The 19,335-nt window shown below is 38.9% G+C and overlaps 1 protein-coding gene across 1 annotated transcript in view; it reads right to left on the bottom strand.

The window, feature by feature from the left end:
* Nucleotides 1-19,335, bottom strand: part of LOC104948511 (protein Jade-2-like) — a gene marked incomplete at its 3' end in the record, with an annotated part of 98,377 nt that overhangs the window by 5,159 nt on the left and 73,883 nt on the right. The window contains exons 5-7 of the mRNA XM_010774715.1: nucleotides 11,062-11,219; nucleotides 6,987-7,198; nucleotides 4,075-4,242 (exon numbers count right to left, since the gene is read on the bottom strand). Of these exons, the coding sequence (XP_010773017.1) occupies nucleotides 4,075-4,242; nucleotides 6,987-7,198; nucleotides 11,062-11,219 (538 nt within the window). The remainder of the gene's footprint in view (nucleotides 1-4,074; nucleotides 4,243-6,986; nucleotides 7,199-11,061; nucleotides 11,220-19,335) is intronic.

Here is a 19,335-nt window from a genome sequence, read left to right as displayed (position 1 = left end):
CACTCCTCTTCAATGGCTGTGCGAAGTTGCTGGATATTGGCAGGAACTGGAACACGCTGTCGTATACGCCGACCCAGATCATCCCAAACATGCTCAATGGGTGACATGTTAGGGTTAGGGTTTAACCCTAGGGTTTTCGGACCCCCCAGACCCCCCAATAAAGCAAAACTGCACGTTTCAGAGTGGCCTTTTATTGTGGCCAGCCTAAGGCACACCTGTGCAATAATCATGCTGTCTAATCAGCATCTTGATATGCCACACCTGTGAGGTGGGATGGATTATCTCGGCAAAGGAGAAGTGCTCACTATCACAGATTTTTTCAGATTTGTGAAAAATATTTTAGAAAAATGGTTATTATGTGTATGTAGAAAATGTTTTAGATCTTTGAGTTCATCTCATGAAAAATGGGAGCAAAAACCAAAGTGTTGCGTTTATATTTTTGTTCAGTGTAGGTATGGCCCTACAATATATGTTTCAAATATAGCATGATAGGTCCACTTTAAATTAATATCTTTAGATTTGGATCAGTTTGTGGGAAAAATAACCATTTGGAGACATATTACTAGGTTTATGAGAAACATCTGAGGTATTTCACCATTTTGTAGCCCAAAATATCAATAAATACAATTCAAGATGGTATTTGTCATGCCTCATAGCACTTAATTCATTAATAATAATTTGTTAACATATCAAAATATCATAATGACTAACCAGCTGGAGATTATGCTTCACCCATTTTTTATTCAGCACAAAACCTACATTTAACGTTGGTCTTTACTGATTGATAATACCCAACTAATTGAAGCTTGAATAATAATTTTGTCAGTGTCTCCCAATTTCAAAATCTCAATTTGGAAGGTCTTTTCTTGGACCCGGAGCCTGGACACCTGCACTCCCCGGAGAAATTGTAAAGATGGCAAAGCCCAGTGAGACTAACTCTCTCTGAGCGGCCTATTCAGAGAAGCATTGGCCCCAAACGCTTCTCCACCAAAAACAACCAAAAAGTCATTGACCTGTGCCAACCCGCCATGCAGGAAAGAGTGGAGAGCACTCAAAACCCAAGTGCCATTTCTTCCTTCCTTCCTCCGCTGCCTATTTCTTTCCACAAACCATTCCACCACTTTCACATCCACTTAATCCCATATTTGTGGCATTGCCCACTTTCCTTGTCCTTCACGCTCGCATTAGCAAGCTGACGACGGATTTCCGTGGTTCATGTCCGTCCCTTTCCTCGTCCACTTGTTCTTATATTTGATTTTATTTCCCTCCTCTCGTCTGCTCATCCACAGAACAAGCACAAGGCCTTTCTGTTATTATTGATGTCTTTTGTGCAGCACACTCGATCTGAGTAAGGGTCAATTTTCACTCCATTGAGGTTGTCAATATAAAGTGCAATTCAGACAATGATGCCGCAGCTGACACCTTCAATGTTCGTCTCTTTTATACAGCTGATGTGTGAAGCGATCACTGGCTAAAGGATTTCCACTTTTTGAAAGCTGTGGTTGATTGATTAAATGTTTGTGCCCACACACGCACACAGACAGACACCATTCCTCCGTCTTTTTTCCTCTTGTGTTGGTCAATACTCAAAAAGTCAAGGTTGTAGTGGTCCGTGTTTGTGTATAATTCATCCCTTTAACATGCTCAATCCCCAATGACCATATTTTAGCCTCAATTACTTCACATTTCAAAGCCAGTAGATTGAAAATTTGAAATCACTTCAGTGGAAAAGGGGGACATTTACAGTGTTGAAAAAAGGCCTTTTATGAGAGAGTTTTGGTGGAATCTGTGTGTGTGTGTGTGTGTGTGTGTGTGTGTGTGTGTGTGTGTGTGTGTGTGTGTGTGTGTGTGTGTGTGTGTGTGTGTGTGTGTGTGTGTGTGTGTGTGTGTGGTGCAGAGCCGTTTGAAGAGGGTCCTCTCTCTAGGGGTTGAAGGCAGAGGCCAGAAGACATACACACAGCACCGCAGGGGGGCTATAATGTTTGGAGGCACACACACATCTTCACACATAAACATGTATCCAATCCAGCTTTGACACACACAGCGTTTAACTGGAAATTTCCACTCCCATCATATTCAGTAAAAACTACAAACCACAAGTGCGATGTGTGTGTTGTGTTTGTGCATGCGTGTGTTTATTTGCGTGGATGTCTACTAGTAACGCCTCTTTAGCTCCTGCGAGCACACACAAACGTGTATGCACAAATGTGCGTACAGCACAGAAATGCAAATTATCCTTTTTTCCTCCCTCCACAGTAGGAAGAGAAAACAAAAGCGAACGGAGCAACGAAAACAATTAGCCCAATCAAGGGTGACAGAAGGCAATTAAAGTAGAAGGTTTGTGCTGCCAAAAGTCACTCTATTACTGAGGAATCTGCTGCTGGAGTGTGTTGATGAATAGGCTGAAGACACATGACTGACTGTCGTAACAGTTTAAAGGTGTGCGCAAGGCATGAAGCACATTCGCTGAAATTAGCTGCATCTTCGGAGCTCTCAGATGAGACGTATCCAAAAGGTGTCATCAAGACACATCAGGTGCTGCTTGGCTACATGCTTGACAAACAGATTCCTCATAAATCAATCTACATTGATCTACAGACTGATTGCGGGATTGATGTTTAGACTGAAGAAGCTTCATGAAGTATTCAAAGCATTTACTGTAAACACAAAAACCCAGGTGAGAAAAAGAGAAAGGTGGATCCATTCCTCAAAATCCAGGTTTCATCTATTGTTGCAATTCACTTCCATTTAACGTGCACACAACCAAAATCAAGGTCATTTGTTGTCAAATGATCAGACACCTTTTCTACTGGATAAATGTTAAATTAGTGTCACAAGCTTGGGAAATCAATTATCTTATGAAACATTTTTTAGACGAATATAATAACCCATGACTTACTGGTTCATATTAAAACATTTGTGCCGGCTATTTCACCCTTCATGTTCCTACTAACATCTTAAGGAACATTTCATAATTCCATTACATAAAAGAGCAACCAAACTGTTTGTACTTATGCTTAAAGCATACATAACGTCCGAGAGATTTTCTTTCCTTAGTATAAAGATTGAAGAAATATGTAAGGTGTGTAGACTTCTAGGAAGATGAGTGGGAGGTTACAGAATCTTTCTGTTGATGCAAATGGTGGAGAAGAAAACTGTCCCTGAAAGATTGTGCAATAAAAGCTGAGCATCCTCCGAAAGGGATGAGGGTGAGGAAGAGAAAAAGCCAAAGTTGAGTTTAAACAAGTTTAGAAGTAAAAATAAGCACTGTGTGGGTCCCCATCGTCAAACACCGCACAGTCTTGCAGGTGGTTGTGATTCACCATCTTTAAACGTGTAGTCGCTTATTTTGACGCACTATTTGTAACACCCACACACACAGTAGTCGACCTCTTCATGTTCAGGTAGTTGCTGATTCCACTGAGCTAACAAAGGAAAGATTTAGGAAAGACATTTACTCTACAGTCACTTTGGACATAAAGTTGACATTGATTACCCAGTCCTGTCAACCGTGTTTCAGGTTTTTTATTTTTTTATTGTAATAAACTTACATTTTATATTTGTACTAGATGAATGCGGTTGTATTTCATGCGAAAGAGACTGTGGAATGGTGATGACTGATCTGTGTGTACCTGCCCAGGAACTGTACATAGAAGCTATTAATTAACTAAATCTAGCATAAATAAAAATAATAATATTAAAAAGAACGCATTTTATTTATTATTCATGGTCGACTTTCATAACACCCAAGGACACAAGGAATCCTGTCTTCTCAATTTAAAATCTATGTTTTTTTAGAATACTATTTTTTTTAAAGTATTCAATATCAACCTTGACAGGTAAAAGTGAAGTCACGAAGGGGAGAGCTTTAGTCTCCTGAGTGGGTTGAGTGATTGAGATCATAAACACAAAACACCTGCAGGTCTATCTTTGATTCAAGAAGTCCTACACCAGTTAAACATAACAAGTAGAAACAGCTACCTTAAGCACTCAGGCAAATGGAAAGTGGAACAGCTACGAACACCGTACTCTATCTGGATCTTTTTGACCCCCCTGCCTCTGCTCCGGTCTCACCTCAGGGATCCATAAGGCACAGCTGACGTGGACCCACTTGGTTCCACTGCGGGTGGGCTTGAGGGCCCCCCCCCTCTTGGGGCAGAGCAGACATTTGGGCTGAACGCCCAGAGCGCAGGTCCGACACAACCAGTTCCCCTGGGGCACCTTCAGGATGCCATAACACGCCTGGGACACGGAGAGAGGAAAGAGAAAGAGTTAGAGAAGAACAACAAATATTGAGAAGATTTTAGAGAAGTTTTATAGTTTTCTAAATGTATCTTCCTTGGGAAATAGGTTGATACTTGGGGAAAGCCAGGCTCCGTCTGTAACAAAATCTAATCTGTTCAAAATGATACTTATTAACAAAAAAAATACAACATTATAATTGTTGCTCTTTAAATGTGCTAGTGAGCAGATTGTGTTAACTTTGGACAGAGCCAGGTGAAGTGTTCGTACCTTGCGGTCAATGCATGAAAATATGTGCAGCTATTACAGTCACTTTAACTGTGATCACCTTCATTACTGTTTCTCTATTGCTTTCTTGTTTAAAAGTTTGTTTTCATAAATTGAAAGCAATGTAGCTCCAGCCTTTGAGATTCAATGTGCAGCTTGAGCCATGCTTTTAAAGGCCATACTATCAGGAGACTCAGAGTTTATGCATAATGTGTTTTTGGAGGCTAAGAAGCCGCACGAAAAAAAGTCAAATTTATCACTTCTAGCTAATCTGTTCAAAATAAATATGGCTTTCACCATTTTTTGCTACTTCAGGAGCCAGACTGGAGAGAGATCATTTAAAACAGGCTGCATTTGCACCCAGATGTGATTTTAACCAGCTACACCACAAGGCCACCCCAGCGTCTAGTGTTCATGTCAGAATACTTTTTATATTTTGGAAACTGTGGTTGCTGCATCTTAAAAAGCAATTACAGTATGCCGCTGCTTCTTTCTTTTATCATATCAAATCCGCAAATTCTCACATGGAAAACCAAGTCTTCTTTCTCCTTTTGCCTCAACATACAGCTCCTTAAAGCTAATGCTCAATGCTTCTCCATTAACACACACACTCAAAAAACACATGACCTCTCTAGCTGCCCAAACTTTTCTCTCAACATTTTCGCAGGACATTTTCAAAATGCCACTTGTTGTTGTTTTAAAATCACAGCAGGTCATTGTATCATCAGCGCTCCACCCATTTGCCCTTCCGCCCAAACAATAGGGTGCCATTAAGGTTTTGACGCCAACATATCAGCAAACCGAATTATATTTGATAAGATCCAAAGCCCAGGGTCAGGAAGAGAGAATCATTTTTTGTGAGGTATAATTTACTGTATCCAAGTGCCTTTTCTCGGAGAAGTGAATCGTGTTCAACACTTCTTTTTGATCCATTATTACAACCTCTGTGTCAGATCTATCAAATCTTATTTCTAAGGACTCAAATCAAACTTTTAGCTCCCAAATTAATTTTCATGGCTAAACATCCTGAAGCATCAACACACTTCAGAACTAAGTGCTGCAGGAAAAGCCTGATCTCAGAATTGTAATCTGTCACCATACTCCACAGAAGAAGGCCATCACATGTTTTAATACTGAAAAGTAAAATTCATCCTCAGTTATTAGAAGATAATATGATAAAAAAAAAGGTTCTTCGCACTAACACTAGGAGAGAAAACAAGACTTTAAAGACTCCATCTTCATCAAAAGCAGTAAAAGGACTCGATTGATCTAAGGTTTTTTTGATCAAACCTTTAAATTACTCTTTTAACCAAGCCCTGTTTGTTACCGGCTGAAGGTTAAAAAGAAAGCCTGACTAAAGAAGCATTGCTGAATGTGTTTGCTCTATAAAAGCGATAATATTCCTGACTACTCTCGGGGGGCAACTACTTCTTTATCTGCTCTAAATGTTGTTTCCATCACACCTAAATGTTTGCCAGTTACTTCTTCTTCTACTTAACACAAACTGCTCTGTGGAGAGGCACTATAGAACAGTGCACTGCTTCCAATATACTGTATATATACACAATATAAAAATGTTACTGATCTTTTTGCTAATTAAATTCAGGAATTGATGGACTACTCAAAGAGCAACAACAAAGCATGATGTCATTCTAATGAATGGATGAAATAAATAATTATTACTATATGGGATTACAGTTATCCTGTTTTCCCTCTTTTTCTAAATAATTTACTTCTATTCCACATACAGGTTTTTTTCCACATTGTGAGAACATTTCTCTGTGACAGAATAACATCATATATTTGGTCTGCAGTTGGACAGCAGGGAGGCAGAGGCAGTCTGATGACACACTGAAGGTGTGTTAGTGTCAACGGGGCCGACAGAATAATTAACACTGTGTCAGTGTAACAAACACAGCAGCAGCCTCAGGGTGTCACAGGTAGCAGTTCTGAAATTGCAACATGTACTTTCAAGCAGATGATAAATTAAGTCAGAGGGAGAAAAATATGAGTAAAATATGGGAGGGCATCTCTCTGAGGAAAACAGCAAAACCTTCTCTTTGAACAACCTTGATTTTGTACTTCACGTTTTTCCCCTTCAGCTTCTACCTGTTTATTCCCCCAAGAGTGATTACCTTCTTCTGTACTTCAAAAAGTATATTTTCCTTTTAAATAAAACATGTTATTCTTGCATTTGTTATGAATGTTATACATTTTTCAGTACATTTCAAATGTATATTTATGTATGGATGTCGTCATTGTATAAAGGTTTTATTAATTGTTCTAGTCCATGTTCAAAAAGTATAGTGTTTTTGTTGCAAAGAAAAACCTGTTATTCTTGCATTTGTTCAAAAATGTCAAATGTTTATTAATGTATAGATGTCACAATTGTAGAAAGATTTGTCAATACTGTATTTCATTATGGTCATGCGAATGAAGCTATTTGAATTGGATTGATAAGCTGCTTAGTTTCTGACCTGATGGACGCAGACGTTGCACTTGTCACAGAACACCATCTCGTTGCCGTCCTCTCCCTCTGGCGAGCGGCAGACGTCACACACCACGTCCTCGTCATACTCGATGCCCAGGCCTTCCTCCGCCTCGATGGCCTGCCGCATCTTCTCCTCGCAGATGCTCTCCAGCTCCACCAGGACACACTCCATTGTCAGCTCGTCCAGCTCTGGTAATGCTGGGGACAGAAAGTAAAACGTGATTTATTGTTGTTCATCCTCTCAAACTCAATTAGAAAAACTGGGGTGGAGTATCAGTAAAAGGAGTTGTGTATTTGATTGGTTGATATGAGGTTGATATATGACCTCTAATGAGAGAGATCAGTTATGGGGAAAATACTCAGAGCCTTTACAGAACAATTAAAAGTGCTCAGTTACAGGGTCAAAACTCTGAAGTATTTTTGAGCTTTTGTTATCGACAAGGATAACAAAAATAGGAAGCTACTTAAGCCCCTGTCACACTGTCCCGAAATTGACACCCGATGGACACACGAATATGGAATTGTGAATTTCGCACGAAGATGGCCCCGAACCACACACGAATGCAACATTTACATTACATTTAAGACATACAACTGCAATGAAAGTAACTACAACGATTATGTTAAAGTATTATGATACTGTACTGATATTTTCAGACTTTGTTCTTTACTTTATCCGTCTTTATATGTAGAAGATATTTAGTTTTCTCCGCAATGTTGTTTCCATAGCAACAACACCTTCCTGTCAACTCGCCTTCAAAATAATATATTATATCCTTTTCAGTTTCACAGAACACAAATTGGGTTATTTACATAATATGTTTACATGATTTTGTTGTGCAATAAAACAACCTGATAGAGGAAAAGTTCAAATTCAGCTCTGATCGTAACAACATCAGGACATTCATGAGGGCATCTTAAGCCATCGTATGACCGCCGGTGGAGTTTCTCAGGCTCCGGCAGCAACTTCGTGAGCGGTGTCAAAATCTTTGGCATGCCAAAAAATTGCCGAAGGGAAGGACCTTGCGAAGGTTCATTTTTGTGTTGAATTTGTGTCTCAATGTTGCCCTTCATAAGGCCACGTGAGAGCATCTTGTTATCATTCGGTGCCATCGGGCATTCGCCCCGATCAGAGTGAGGGCGAATGCCCGATGGCACCGATGATAACAAGATGCCCTCACGATTTGACAAGATGCCCTCACGAGTGCCTTACGAAGTTGCCGCTCACGAAGTTGCTGCCGGAGCCTCATACGATGGCTTAAGATGCCCTCACAAATGGCCCGATGTTGTTACGATCAGAGCCGAATTTGAACCTTTCCTTAATCGTGTATCCATCGGGTGTCAATTTCGGGACAGTGTGACAGGGGCTTTACAGGTAACTCAAATTAAGAGAGCCAAGTGACCACATTTCAGTTATTGTTGCTAAAACACGTCTTTAATTGTAAATGCTTGCAGATTTCCTCATATGTACTCATCACACAGGTCAGTGACTGTTTTATGGGAGCCAGCTTTGGATAAAATGTGCCCAGGATGTTGGAGTGAGTGGAGTTTCAGTAGACTCTTATATTAACCAGAGAGTGCTCCGTCACAACTAGCCCATATACAAACAGAGCCAAAAACAACCTTATGAGTCATGAAGCCTCCTTGCCAACAGCTCAGTTCACTGTGCCAATATGTGTCGGCATTAGCATTAATATTCCTGCTCCATTTGCATCTCAAAGTAATGCCTTGCTCTGAGGCTGCTAAATAGTTGATGGAAACTGATTTAGCCAGCGATTCTTTAATTCTCATAAAAGATAGAGTATTGTAGGTACCGTACCAGTAAAGTAAACTGGACGGTGGAAAACGGATGTGGAACGCTATTATCTCATTACATGCAACGGTATTACAATCATTATACAAAATTGGTAACAGCAGGCCACTTTTATTTAGAAAAAAATAAATAATAAAAGTGATTTATTGGATAACAGTTCAAAACAGTGGGGAAAAAAATCTTGATTAAATGCCGTTAATGGAGACTTTCCCAAACAATTAATTTAGGTTATAATTTTTAGATTTAGTATTTACAATTGTTTTTCGACTTGCCTCTTGTTGCCTACCGCCTGGATTCTATTAGAAGCAATAAATACACTTCTGCTGTCGTAGAATCTGCAGTTGAGGATTATTTATTGATTTATTTGAAGGATTCTGCACTCAGTTGGGAGGTTTTTTAAAGTGGAGCTGAGCGTCCTGTGTCTGTATCTATTATTTATGTCACTCAATCCCTTTACAACCAAAAAAGTAAAATCATTTTTTCCTGGTAATTCAGCATCTCTGTGCCAACAGGGTTATGTATCATTGGAGCTGCTGTTTAACAAAAAAGAAGAGACTATTTCCAAGTTATTATGGAAATGAAAAATAAACCTTTCTGATGATATTACTTTTGAATCTAGCCATCAACACAAACTTTCATTCAAATGAAAAATACTTGTGTGATTTTAAATAGTTGGGAAAGGGAAGTACAGTTTGTTATTAACCTGCTGTGACATTTACATCATGAACTGAACACACACAGGAGGGAGGGAAGCAACACCGCTGTGAGTGTGTGTACTCATAGTGTATTTGTTTCATATTTATCTTGTTTCCATGTGCGTACGTATAAAGCTGTGCGCACATGGACATTTATCATTGTGTGTATTTAGTCACGACTGCACTTATCTGTTTGAAAGCAACATTGTATCAAACACACAGACAAAAGACAGGCACATTGACTGAATATCTTTCTATACTTTTCAGTATGTTCGAATGCATTCATCCTGCATATTGTCCATGGATTATGTTCCTTTATCCCTTTTATTGAATGCATTATAAGGCCATGAAGCTCAATACTGAGTGGTGTTTCTCTATAACTACTGACAGACTGAACATTTTACAGTGTTTTGTGCTACAGTTATGTCATAGTTCTCTGCAAGTGTTAAAAGTGTTTAAATAACCAGGATTCAAAGTCTTCAAGTTCATATTTTTAATTCACACGCTCCCAAATATGTATACAGTAAAAGAGTGAGATAGAAAATGCTGAATCATCCCATAATGCTTCACCCAGCAGAACCAATCATCCTCTGTTTGTTTGGTCTAGCATTGGAGGTTATGAGAAACAACCCACTTCTGCTCAGGCAGGAGGCATTGTATATATGTGTGTGTGAGTGTGTGTGTGTTTGATTTAAGGAGAATATGTCCCAGGAATAAAGGCCTGAAACCCCAGCGGGGATTTATAAACACAATTACTCCGCTTTATCTGAAAGGAGCCGATCAGATATCGAATAAAATGGTGGAGATGGAAGAGATGCTCGGGGTCAGCAGTTGTTGTCACCATGGACAAATGGAGGATGTAGGAAAGCAGGGGAGAGAGAAAGTGACATTAACTGAAGAAGAAGAGGAACAGATAAGACGTAGGAAGCAGGTGATGATAAGAGTGAAATGTTTTTTAAAAAGGATGTACTGAAAAGCAGCTGCATCACAGAAACCAACTTTTAAGAACCTTTGAGAGTTTAACAAAGTTGACTTGGAGGTGACTTTTACATCGGAAATGTCAGATAAACAAATGTAAGGTTATGATTTGGGTTGGTACATATCTAATAAAGGTTATGTGAGTGTTAATAAGTCTGGAATAGAGAAAAACCTAAACATTAATGATAACCTTTTGCAAATTGTGCAAAATCTAATTTAGCTGTAAACCAGCCTCAATTTCTCTGGGAACATTGACTTTAATGGTAAATGAAGGACGTTTATATTTAATTCAACTAGTAATATTTAATTAAAATGAACTGCTATATGTGAATATATTCTTATAGGTGAGAACAATCATCTGTGTTTCTGATACAATCCCTTATGTGTTACAACTAGTCCATGAGACTGAAGTAAAACCACACCATTCATGACACATTTTGGTAAGTGATTATATAAAAGAAGAATGCCTTTGGAAAACTCTTTGAAATGTTATGATGGGCTTTTGTTTCGTTTCAATGTCAGAATGTTCTCTGGCGTTCATTATGAGTTGAGGCTGCGAGTCAGTCTGCACTCACCCATCTGTCTGAACTCGTTGTTGACCAGCTCCAGCCAGGAGACATCCAGGTCGTCCAGGTCGTAGCAGCTGTAGCGCTGGGTGGGGGGAGGCTGGGTGATGCTCCCCTTCTCCTGCATGTTGTCTGAAAAAACGTCCGACGAATCAATCGACAGCAACCTGAAACACACACAAAGATACACAAAGAGACTTCATCATGTGGTCTGGAAACACATTAACACACCTTGGAGAAAACTTTGGCAACTCACATGGAGCCACAGCTTGTCTTACGAAACGACTGACAGGAAAATGTAATACAACTCATAATTCAATGATTTGATTGGTTGATGTTCATTGACAAATTATCAAGCAATAAAACATGTAATCTGTGGTTGCTGGCACCTATGAGCTAGCACACTGTCAACAATACTCAACCTCAAGTGGTTTACTGCTACGTCTACATCTCATCAAACTAAGAAGTGAAGACAGGAGCTCTGGCTTTTAAAAGTTTCTCTCCTTGACTCTTGAGCCATACTGAATAAACAACCAGGGGGAATTTTCTTCTGCTTAATGGATGAAACTGTATTCTTTAAACGTACAGTATAATGGTAAAATTGACCTTAGACTTCTCACTATAGGCTTGTGTCACATTCGCCCAATCAAAAGGTAAACAGTCCCATTCTATCTATAGCTGATATTTGGCCAATTGACCAGCATCAAATAAATAATAGGTTTTAATGAAGAAGGTCTAAAACAACTGCTTGTTTTATATAAAAAAAATGATCTTTCTTTCATTTTCTTCCATTTTAATATATGTTTTAAATCGAAAGAGCTGGCAAAATAAAACTTTATTCAAAGTAATGAAATCACAAAAGCTCAACTTACAAAAAGTTGACTGCATTTTCTCAGCTGGAAAACTGAAAATGTTTGTTGCTTAATGTGAAGGTATAATACATTAAAAATAATGTGATGTTTAAATGTATAATCACAAGTCAAATATAGATTCATTGCCAAAGGTCAAAATATGAAAATAGGGACATGATGCACAGATAATACAGTGGGCGAAAATATATTTTAAATGCAATATACATAAAACGATACACGTCACTATAAAGTCGTTAATCATAAGGAATTTGTAAATAATAATGTTGTCCTCGTAAACTGTATATTCACAACTGTGACGGTCATTGTCAAATACTCAATACATGTTAGAGCAAAGAACAAAACCCTACAGTTCTCATGACAACATAAATAAACGAAGCCCTTCTCTTGTATGAGAATCCTCTAACAGACATGTCCTGACCTCACGGTCCAGAAAGACTGAATCAGAGTTTGATGGATGCTAAAAACAATCAAATTGAAAGGAGGAAAAGAGCAATCGAAACAATGACACATGGAGTGGTAGTAGGGAGCAGTGACAGGAAGCTGCTCCAGGCAGTGTCTGCTCTCTAGAGCCTTGAGCCTGGATGTCTCTCTGTCAACAACACCAGGAAATGGGGTCAGGAACTCTGCTCGACCCACTGGGAACCAATAAAGAATCTGACATGTTCATACACACACATGTGTACACTTACACACACTCACTTACACACGGGCCTGTGTAAAACCTCTGGATACTCTGATTCATGCACATGCTCATCATATTCTATTCTACATACATAATAGTTAACATTAAACATTACATTTCATTTAGCTGACGCTTTTATCCAAAGCAACTTACAATTACCAATTACAGGGACATTCTCTACACTACAGGCATCGAAAAATGCTTTCAACGCTTCGCCCATTCACTTGAATGGGGTGACGTAGAAGATTTTTAATCTTCGCCGAACTGCATTGTGGGGAGCATGGCATGGCTTTGCAAGCATCACGAGCATCTATCGGCATCAAAAGTTGAACAATGTTCAACTTTTGAGGCTCGATGCTTGGCATCAGCCAATCAAATCCCGTTTATGCAAATCCCGCCAGTGCAAGCGCTAGCCAATCAATCAAAGCTGGGAGAGCCAGACCGCAGTTCATTTCCTCATATTCCAAACGAGATATTAGGGTAGCAAATCACCCGGTTCTCTACGACCAGAACTATTTACCGGGATACAAACCGGAGGAACCAGGCATGGAGGGAGGTGGCAGAGACAGTGGGTGAAACTGGTAGGTTTTTCGCCTGTTTGGAGAGTTTATATCCAGTTTACTTCGTTTTAACATTGCTATTGCTTTGTATGTCGGGGGCGGGAGATTCATGTGATTGGTTGTTGGTCACGTTGCTCGCAAAAAATCGCCAAGCTTCAGACACGCCCAGCTTCAAGATTTTTTGATGCCTGTAGTGTAGACAGGCCGTAAGTGCCTTACTCAAGGGCACACTAGTGGTGGTGTTCCAGGTGGGATTTGAACTCACAACCTTCTGATCTCCAGCCCACCTCACACTGCAGCTGTGCATATGACAATTAAGCCCTTTGAAAACAAGGTATATACACACTAAACGCACACACTTTCAGGCAGGAGACACAACACCTGAGTTAAACACTGTACGAAACACACACTCACACACCGCTTCTCCATTATGCACACACACACACACACACACACACACACACACACACACACACACACACACACACACACACACACACACACACACACACACACACACACACACACACACACACACACACACACACACACACACACGACACACTNNNNAGGTATATACACACTAAACGCACACACTTTCAGGCAGGAGACACAACACCTGAGTTAAACACTGTACGAAACACACACTCACACACCGCTTCTCCATAAGAGCTCTGTGTTATGCACACACACACACACACACACACACACACACACACACACACACACACACACACACACACACACACACACACACACACACACACACACACTCGCCTGGTGAAGTCGTGACCTTTGTGTGAAAAGGTGAAGTGTGTCAGTGATCAAAACAACAAAACAAAGCAACCTTTAGCTCTCTGTTGAGCTCCCCGCCTTCCACGCCACATTATCACACTGCTCAGTTATTATCATCATGCTCCGTCACTGCCGTCGGCCTCACATCCAGCCGCACTGTGATCATCATCATCCTCCTCCTCATCATTATCATTATCCTCCCCATTATCATCACCACTGCTGCCATCATCTTCACAACAGCTGCCACAATTTATTTCAGTAGTCTTCATTAGAGCGGCTTTTCTTATGTGTTGCCATGGAAAAAGTCTCATCAGAGCAGGATTTATTCTGTTAGCCAAGGAATTTCTAAAGTGGAGTAATTTTACAATTTAACACAATATAAATGTCATTTTTCTAACTGTAAACAATAAAACTAATTTCTAATCCCAACAATTGTCATTACTCCCTATTTCCTCCTTAAAAGGATGCGGTCATTTTCTTATCATTCTTGACTTGTACTTGTCTGTACCTGTTCCTCATTCATTTCCGTTTTATTTGTATTCCTTAGTAATTGGCTTATAGTAAAAGTATGCAAATCTTGCTGTGGAAACACTTTTATTTTTTTTATAATAAGTATGAAGTATTCCTTGGTATTTGACTTGTGTATGTGATGTTGATTACCACAACAACTCTGGACCTTTGCATTTCCAGATCAATTGATGTCCACGTCTCAGTAATCTGTGCATGAGTGGTCAACATTAGCATTTCCCTTGCTGATAGCGCACTCATAACTCTGATAAAAGGCACAGATCTGATCTATTTCTATCTGGGAATGGCCAATTTAGACCGCTAGTGAAGGATCAAAGGAGGCAAATGTGTAATCATTAATAAATCCAAAATGGACCATCTTCCTGTGAGGACAATAAGGCAGATCCCTGTTTTGGCTTGGTATCAGTTTGATATCTGATACTGAACAAACAGGCCCAGTCAGTCCACTGGCAGGGGAGAAAGGAGAGGAAAGAGAGAGACAAAGGCACACAACACACACAGAAACACACACACATACTCACACAAAGAGTAGGTTTCATACTGCAAACACAAGGCTGGTTGTGTCTCTTATGTAATGGTAAAAACAACTTCAGTGTCTTATTACATTAGTGGGTGGTGTTATTGCGTTATCAAAGGATTAGGCTGCTGTTATTCTACGCGTGTTATTATTAACAAATCCACAGTGTGTCCTTTCAAATAACTTCTAGCTTCCAAAAGCCCATTAGTTCTTATGTAAAGTTTAACAGGACATACATTTAAACTCTTAATGCTTAATCATTTCCAATAAAAAATAGGCATTGTAGTTTAAGGAAATGTTTCTCAAGCAAGAAGAAAACGCTTTTTGGGGACTCAAGAAACTGCAGATTAATAAAAATGTGCTGCTTTGATGAGTAATAACGAGAGTAGGAAATAGAAATAAAATAAGCTTCAATGGCTTTGTTTTTGGTAGAGGGGGAACATGTCACCCAATGCAAAAGTAATGTGTTGTTATCCTAGACAAGGGGTTCCCAAACTTTTCAGCCCGCGACCCCCAAAATAACAGTGCCAGAGACTGGCGAGGGGGGGGTTGTTTGTGAATTAATTTCAGTTTTCGCACAAACACTGCGCTAGTGGATTGTCAAAGGGGGAGCCTCGTTGCGGGGAAATTATACAGATGGCTAGTCTGCCCCTGAAGATGTCTATGCAAACGTTATTATTAATAATAATTTTTTTTTTTTTTTTTAAATAATCAATTTGTTTTAATAATTTTTTTTTTTTAAATTTTCCATTTTTATTTTGTAATCATCTCGCGACCCCCACTCGGGGTCTCGCACTTTGGGAACCCCTGTCCTAGACTGTATAAACAAAGGTTGTTTTTAAGCTTTTGTAGAGCAATAGAGATTAGAATTTGGATACACAGATAGTTACTTCCTATATGGATCAATTTATTGCTGCTTTTAGTCTTGATCCTCACCTGTTTTGTTGATTGTAAGAAACGTTTACAACTGCCAGATGAAACGGATTTTCAAGTTCATAATGTGATAAACAGTCAACAATGTAATATACTGAGATTTTATCAGCAGAGTGCGTGTGGAGTTGATGATCTCAGCTTTGTTTATTCTAATATGGGCTTTATTACATTAGGCTTTATGACTTTGTTTGGCTTCTAGCTATGGCTGCCAGTGTTGATTTACCTTAGCAACCTGGGAATGGGAAAATAGAAAAGAAAAGAAAAATGAGGACAAAAACAAAATCATGAAAAGAAGACGAGACAATATTTGGATGTTATGCGAATGATACCTGCACAAAACTGGAAAAATGCGTACATTCAGAGCAAAAATGAAAGCAGCTACAAGGTCGCAATGCTAATACTAATGTAAATTTGTGAAATGAGACCCTATCTGCATTACTGATATTATTTCAAGAGTTGGAAAATCATTCAAATAGTTTTGAAAGAGAGGTATAATTATGTAAATTATGCTTTTAAGCCCGGTGTGGTGACATTTACTGTAAATTGAGCTTCTGGTTTGTTATGTCACAAGTACGGGAGAAAAAAACTTAAAGTGAGACATGAAAGGAAAGCTACGCCTCATAATAATGTCAAGTCATCCAATCTAACAGGATGTGAGCCAATGGGGGTCAGAGCACAATGTGTTCTTCCACTGGTAAGTATCATGTAACACACGCACACACACACACACTGCAGGTAAACAAAACCGTGTGCAAAAAGGTCTGTTTGTTTAGCCTCTATCATGGATAAAAAGCAGAGATGAAGTGCAGAGTCGCCTGTTAATACTGAGCACAATAACATCATCTCTGCCAAAAAGGTGAACATATTTTTGTCTCTTTATGGGATTTAAGACCAATTTTTGAAAATGTTATGAGCTAAAGATGATGTACTCTGTATGTATCTAATTTGTTTCACTGGTTTACAAGAAGTTGCATTTTGAATATCCTCTATAATTGTCTACCTCCCAAAATGGAGTATGATACACATACACTGTAAAAATCAGCATTTAATTAAAAAAAATAATAACATTAAAGTGTCACTTTTTGGTGATTTAGCATTTTGTAAAAAGGTTTGAATTTGTAAATATTTAAAATATAACTTCTTAAGTGCAGACTTAACAACAGAGCGCATTTTAAAATGAATTAGGCAACTTGATCCATTATTCCTAACATGAAGAGTAATTTACTTCAGATCGAATGCGTTTCAAGATCATCAACAACATTGTAGTGCTTTAATTAAAATGTGTTGGGCATTGAATAGTAAAGTCTAGACTCATGTTGTTCCTGGAGTCTGAATATTTTTAGAGGAAAGGGGCATTCCATGCATCACATTAGAAAGGTTGTAAAGTTACTGAACAATGGAAAATGTAACAATGAATCCAGACAAATAGAAGTGCTTTCTCAATAGAAATAAAGAAGGTATCCAAGAAGCACACCAAAGAACATCAGTTAAAAGTCTTTTTTACATTTTGAATCAAATAATGCTATGTTATATAGCTTTTTAATCACTGAGTGTTTCCTTTTTCAAGCCTATTATATGACACACAAAGAATATTTCAGCTAATAATGATAAGAATAATAATAAAGAAACCTTGGAAATCACTTCTGTTTACAGTTGAGGAGTCCTAATGAGGGGAGCAGCCCAGAGGGAATTTTAAAATGTTCCCTCCTTAGATTCATAACAATACGACAGCTGAGTTTTCTTTGATCTTAATGGTGTGTCCCATGAAATATTTATCAGGAGGAACTACACACCGTGGGGCTCTGATTCTTAAAACAATGAAAACCAAAGTCACCCCCACCATCTCTGCTCCAGCGCTGAGGCCCTGAGGAGAGGTGTCTTTGGTTTACTACACGGGATGTGCCTCTGGGGAGCAGAGGAGTGGGAACTGTAAAGTATATACCAACACTGCTGAATGGGAGGTTATATGAGCTTCAGCAGTGAAGAACAGTGATTTATATGTTGGTGAGTGCGTGAAAGTGAAAGAAAGATCAAGAGGGTCACATCACTGCAAATAATTATTCTGTGTTTGCTTCAGTGGAATACAAAAGGATTTTAACACAGCCTTCTCTTCTGAAATAAACAGAAACAACAAGCTAAGTATGTGAAATACATTCTTATTGTATGCAAATGACTAGACTTAGTTACATAACCCATATGATCAGTGATAATTTAGCATTACAGCCTCTAATCTTTCTTGTTTTCCTCAATTTGGAGAAAAAACTAGATGTGTACCATTCAGTTTAGTGATTCTTTTGTGATTTGCAGCAATTTATAAATGGCAAACAGTGTAAATAACTATAGAAATCTTTACCTAAATGTAAATAATAAACGTTGGGTCCAGTCATTTCTCTTTGACTGTTTTTAAGTAAACAATTGATAGAAATAAATATATATTTACATTATATTGTCTATTTATATCAATGGGGAACAACTGGATATTAGAAACATCCCTTCAGCAAAATAGTTATAAATAATAAGTTAAAGTTAAAAGGGGACTATCATGCAAAATGCACTTTTGTACGTCTTTTATACATGAATATGTGTCCCCGGTGTGTCGGGGAACTCACCAAGTGTCAGAAAACACAACCCTCTTTCTTTTCCTCCATACCCAAATCTCTAAAAACGGGGCCGCAACGGATCTGACACAGACTGATACAGATTTGAAATTGTTCTGACGTCAGAAACGAGGAGCTCCGCCTATATGGGCAACTCTCCACCTATCAGGGGAATGAGAGGTTGTGTGGCATGCTAACAGCATGGTAACAGCATGGTAACATGACACTCATGCCTCGCCCCCCTGTGGTCAGCTGCAGCTCATTTGCCACAGAATCAGCCCTTGTGAAGACAGGGCTGGAATAGAGCAAATAGAGAGAAATGAGCATGGCTAAATGCATTATCTGTTTGGTATTTTTGAAAAAAAACTTTCCCAGGGACATGTTTTACAAATAGGTATGGGCCCTACAATACTATATTTCAAATAATAGGCACTTGATAGGGTCCACTTTAAATTCACCACCCTTTAAAAACCCAAACTTAAAATTTTTTACGTTCATCTCAACGGTCAGGACTTCAGCCACTGTTTTTAAAAGACATAAACATCTATTTCGGATTTAAGGCTGGTGTATGTTAACTAACAACTGAGTTGAGATTGGCATTTGCATTAAGGCGAAATTGTGGAATCAACGAAAAAACCAAAGCCAAAGAAGCCAATAAAAGCTATACAGCTTAATTAAAAAGAGGTTGATAGATAAAACTAAAGAGAAAGAGGAAAGGGAAAGTCTGGCCAAGCCTCCCGTCTCTCTTTCTACTCCCATTATTGTTTCTCACCACTGTGTAGCGCATCATCACTTTCCT

This window comes from Notothenia coriiceps, unplaced genomic scaffold (genome assembly GCF_000735185.1).
Source record: "Notothenia coriiceps isolate Sejong01 unplaced genomic scaffold, NC01 NC01_scaffold00014467, whole genome shotgun sequence".
In the NCBI taxonomy this organism is placed as follows: domain Eukaryota; kingdom Metazoa; phylum Chordata; class Actinopteri; order Perciformes; family Nototheniidae; genus Notothenia; species Notothenia coriiceps.
This window is presented reverse-complemented; position numbering and strand designations above follow the sequence as displayed.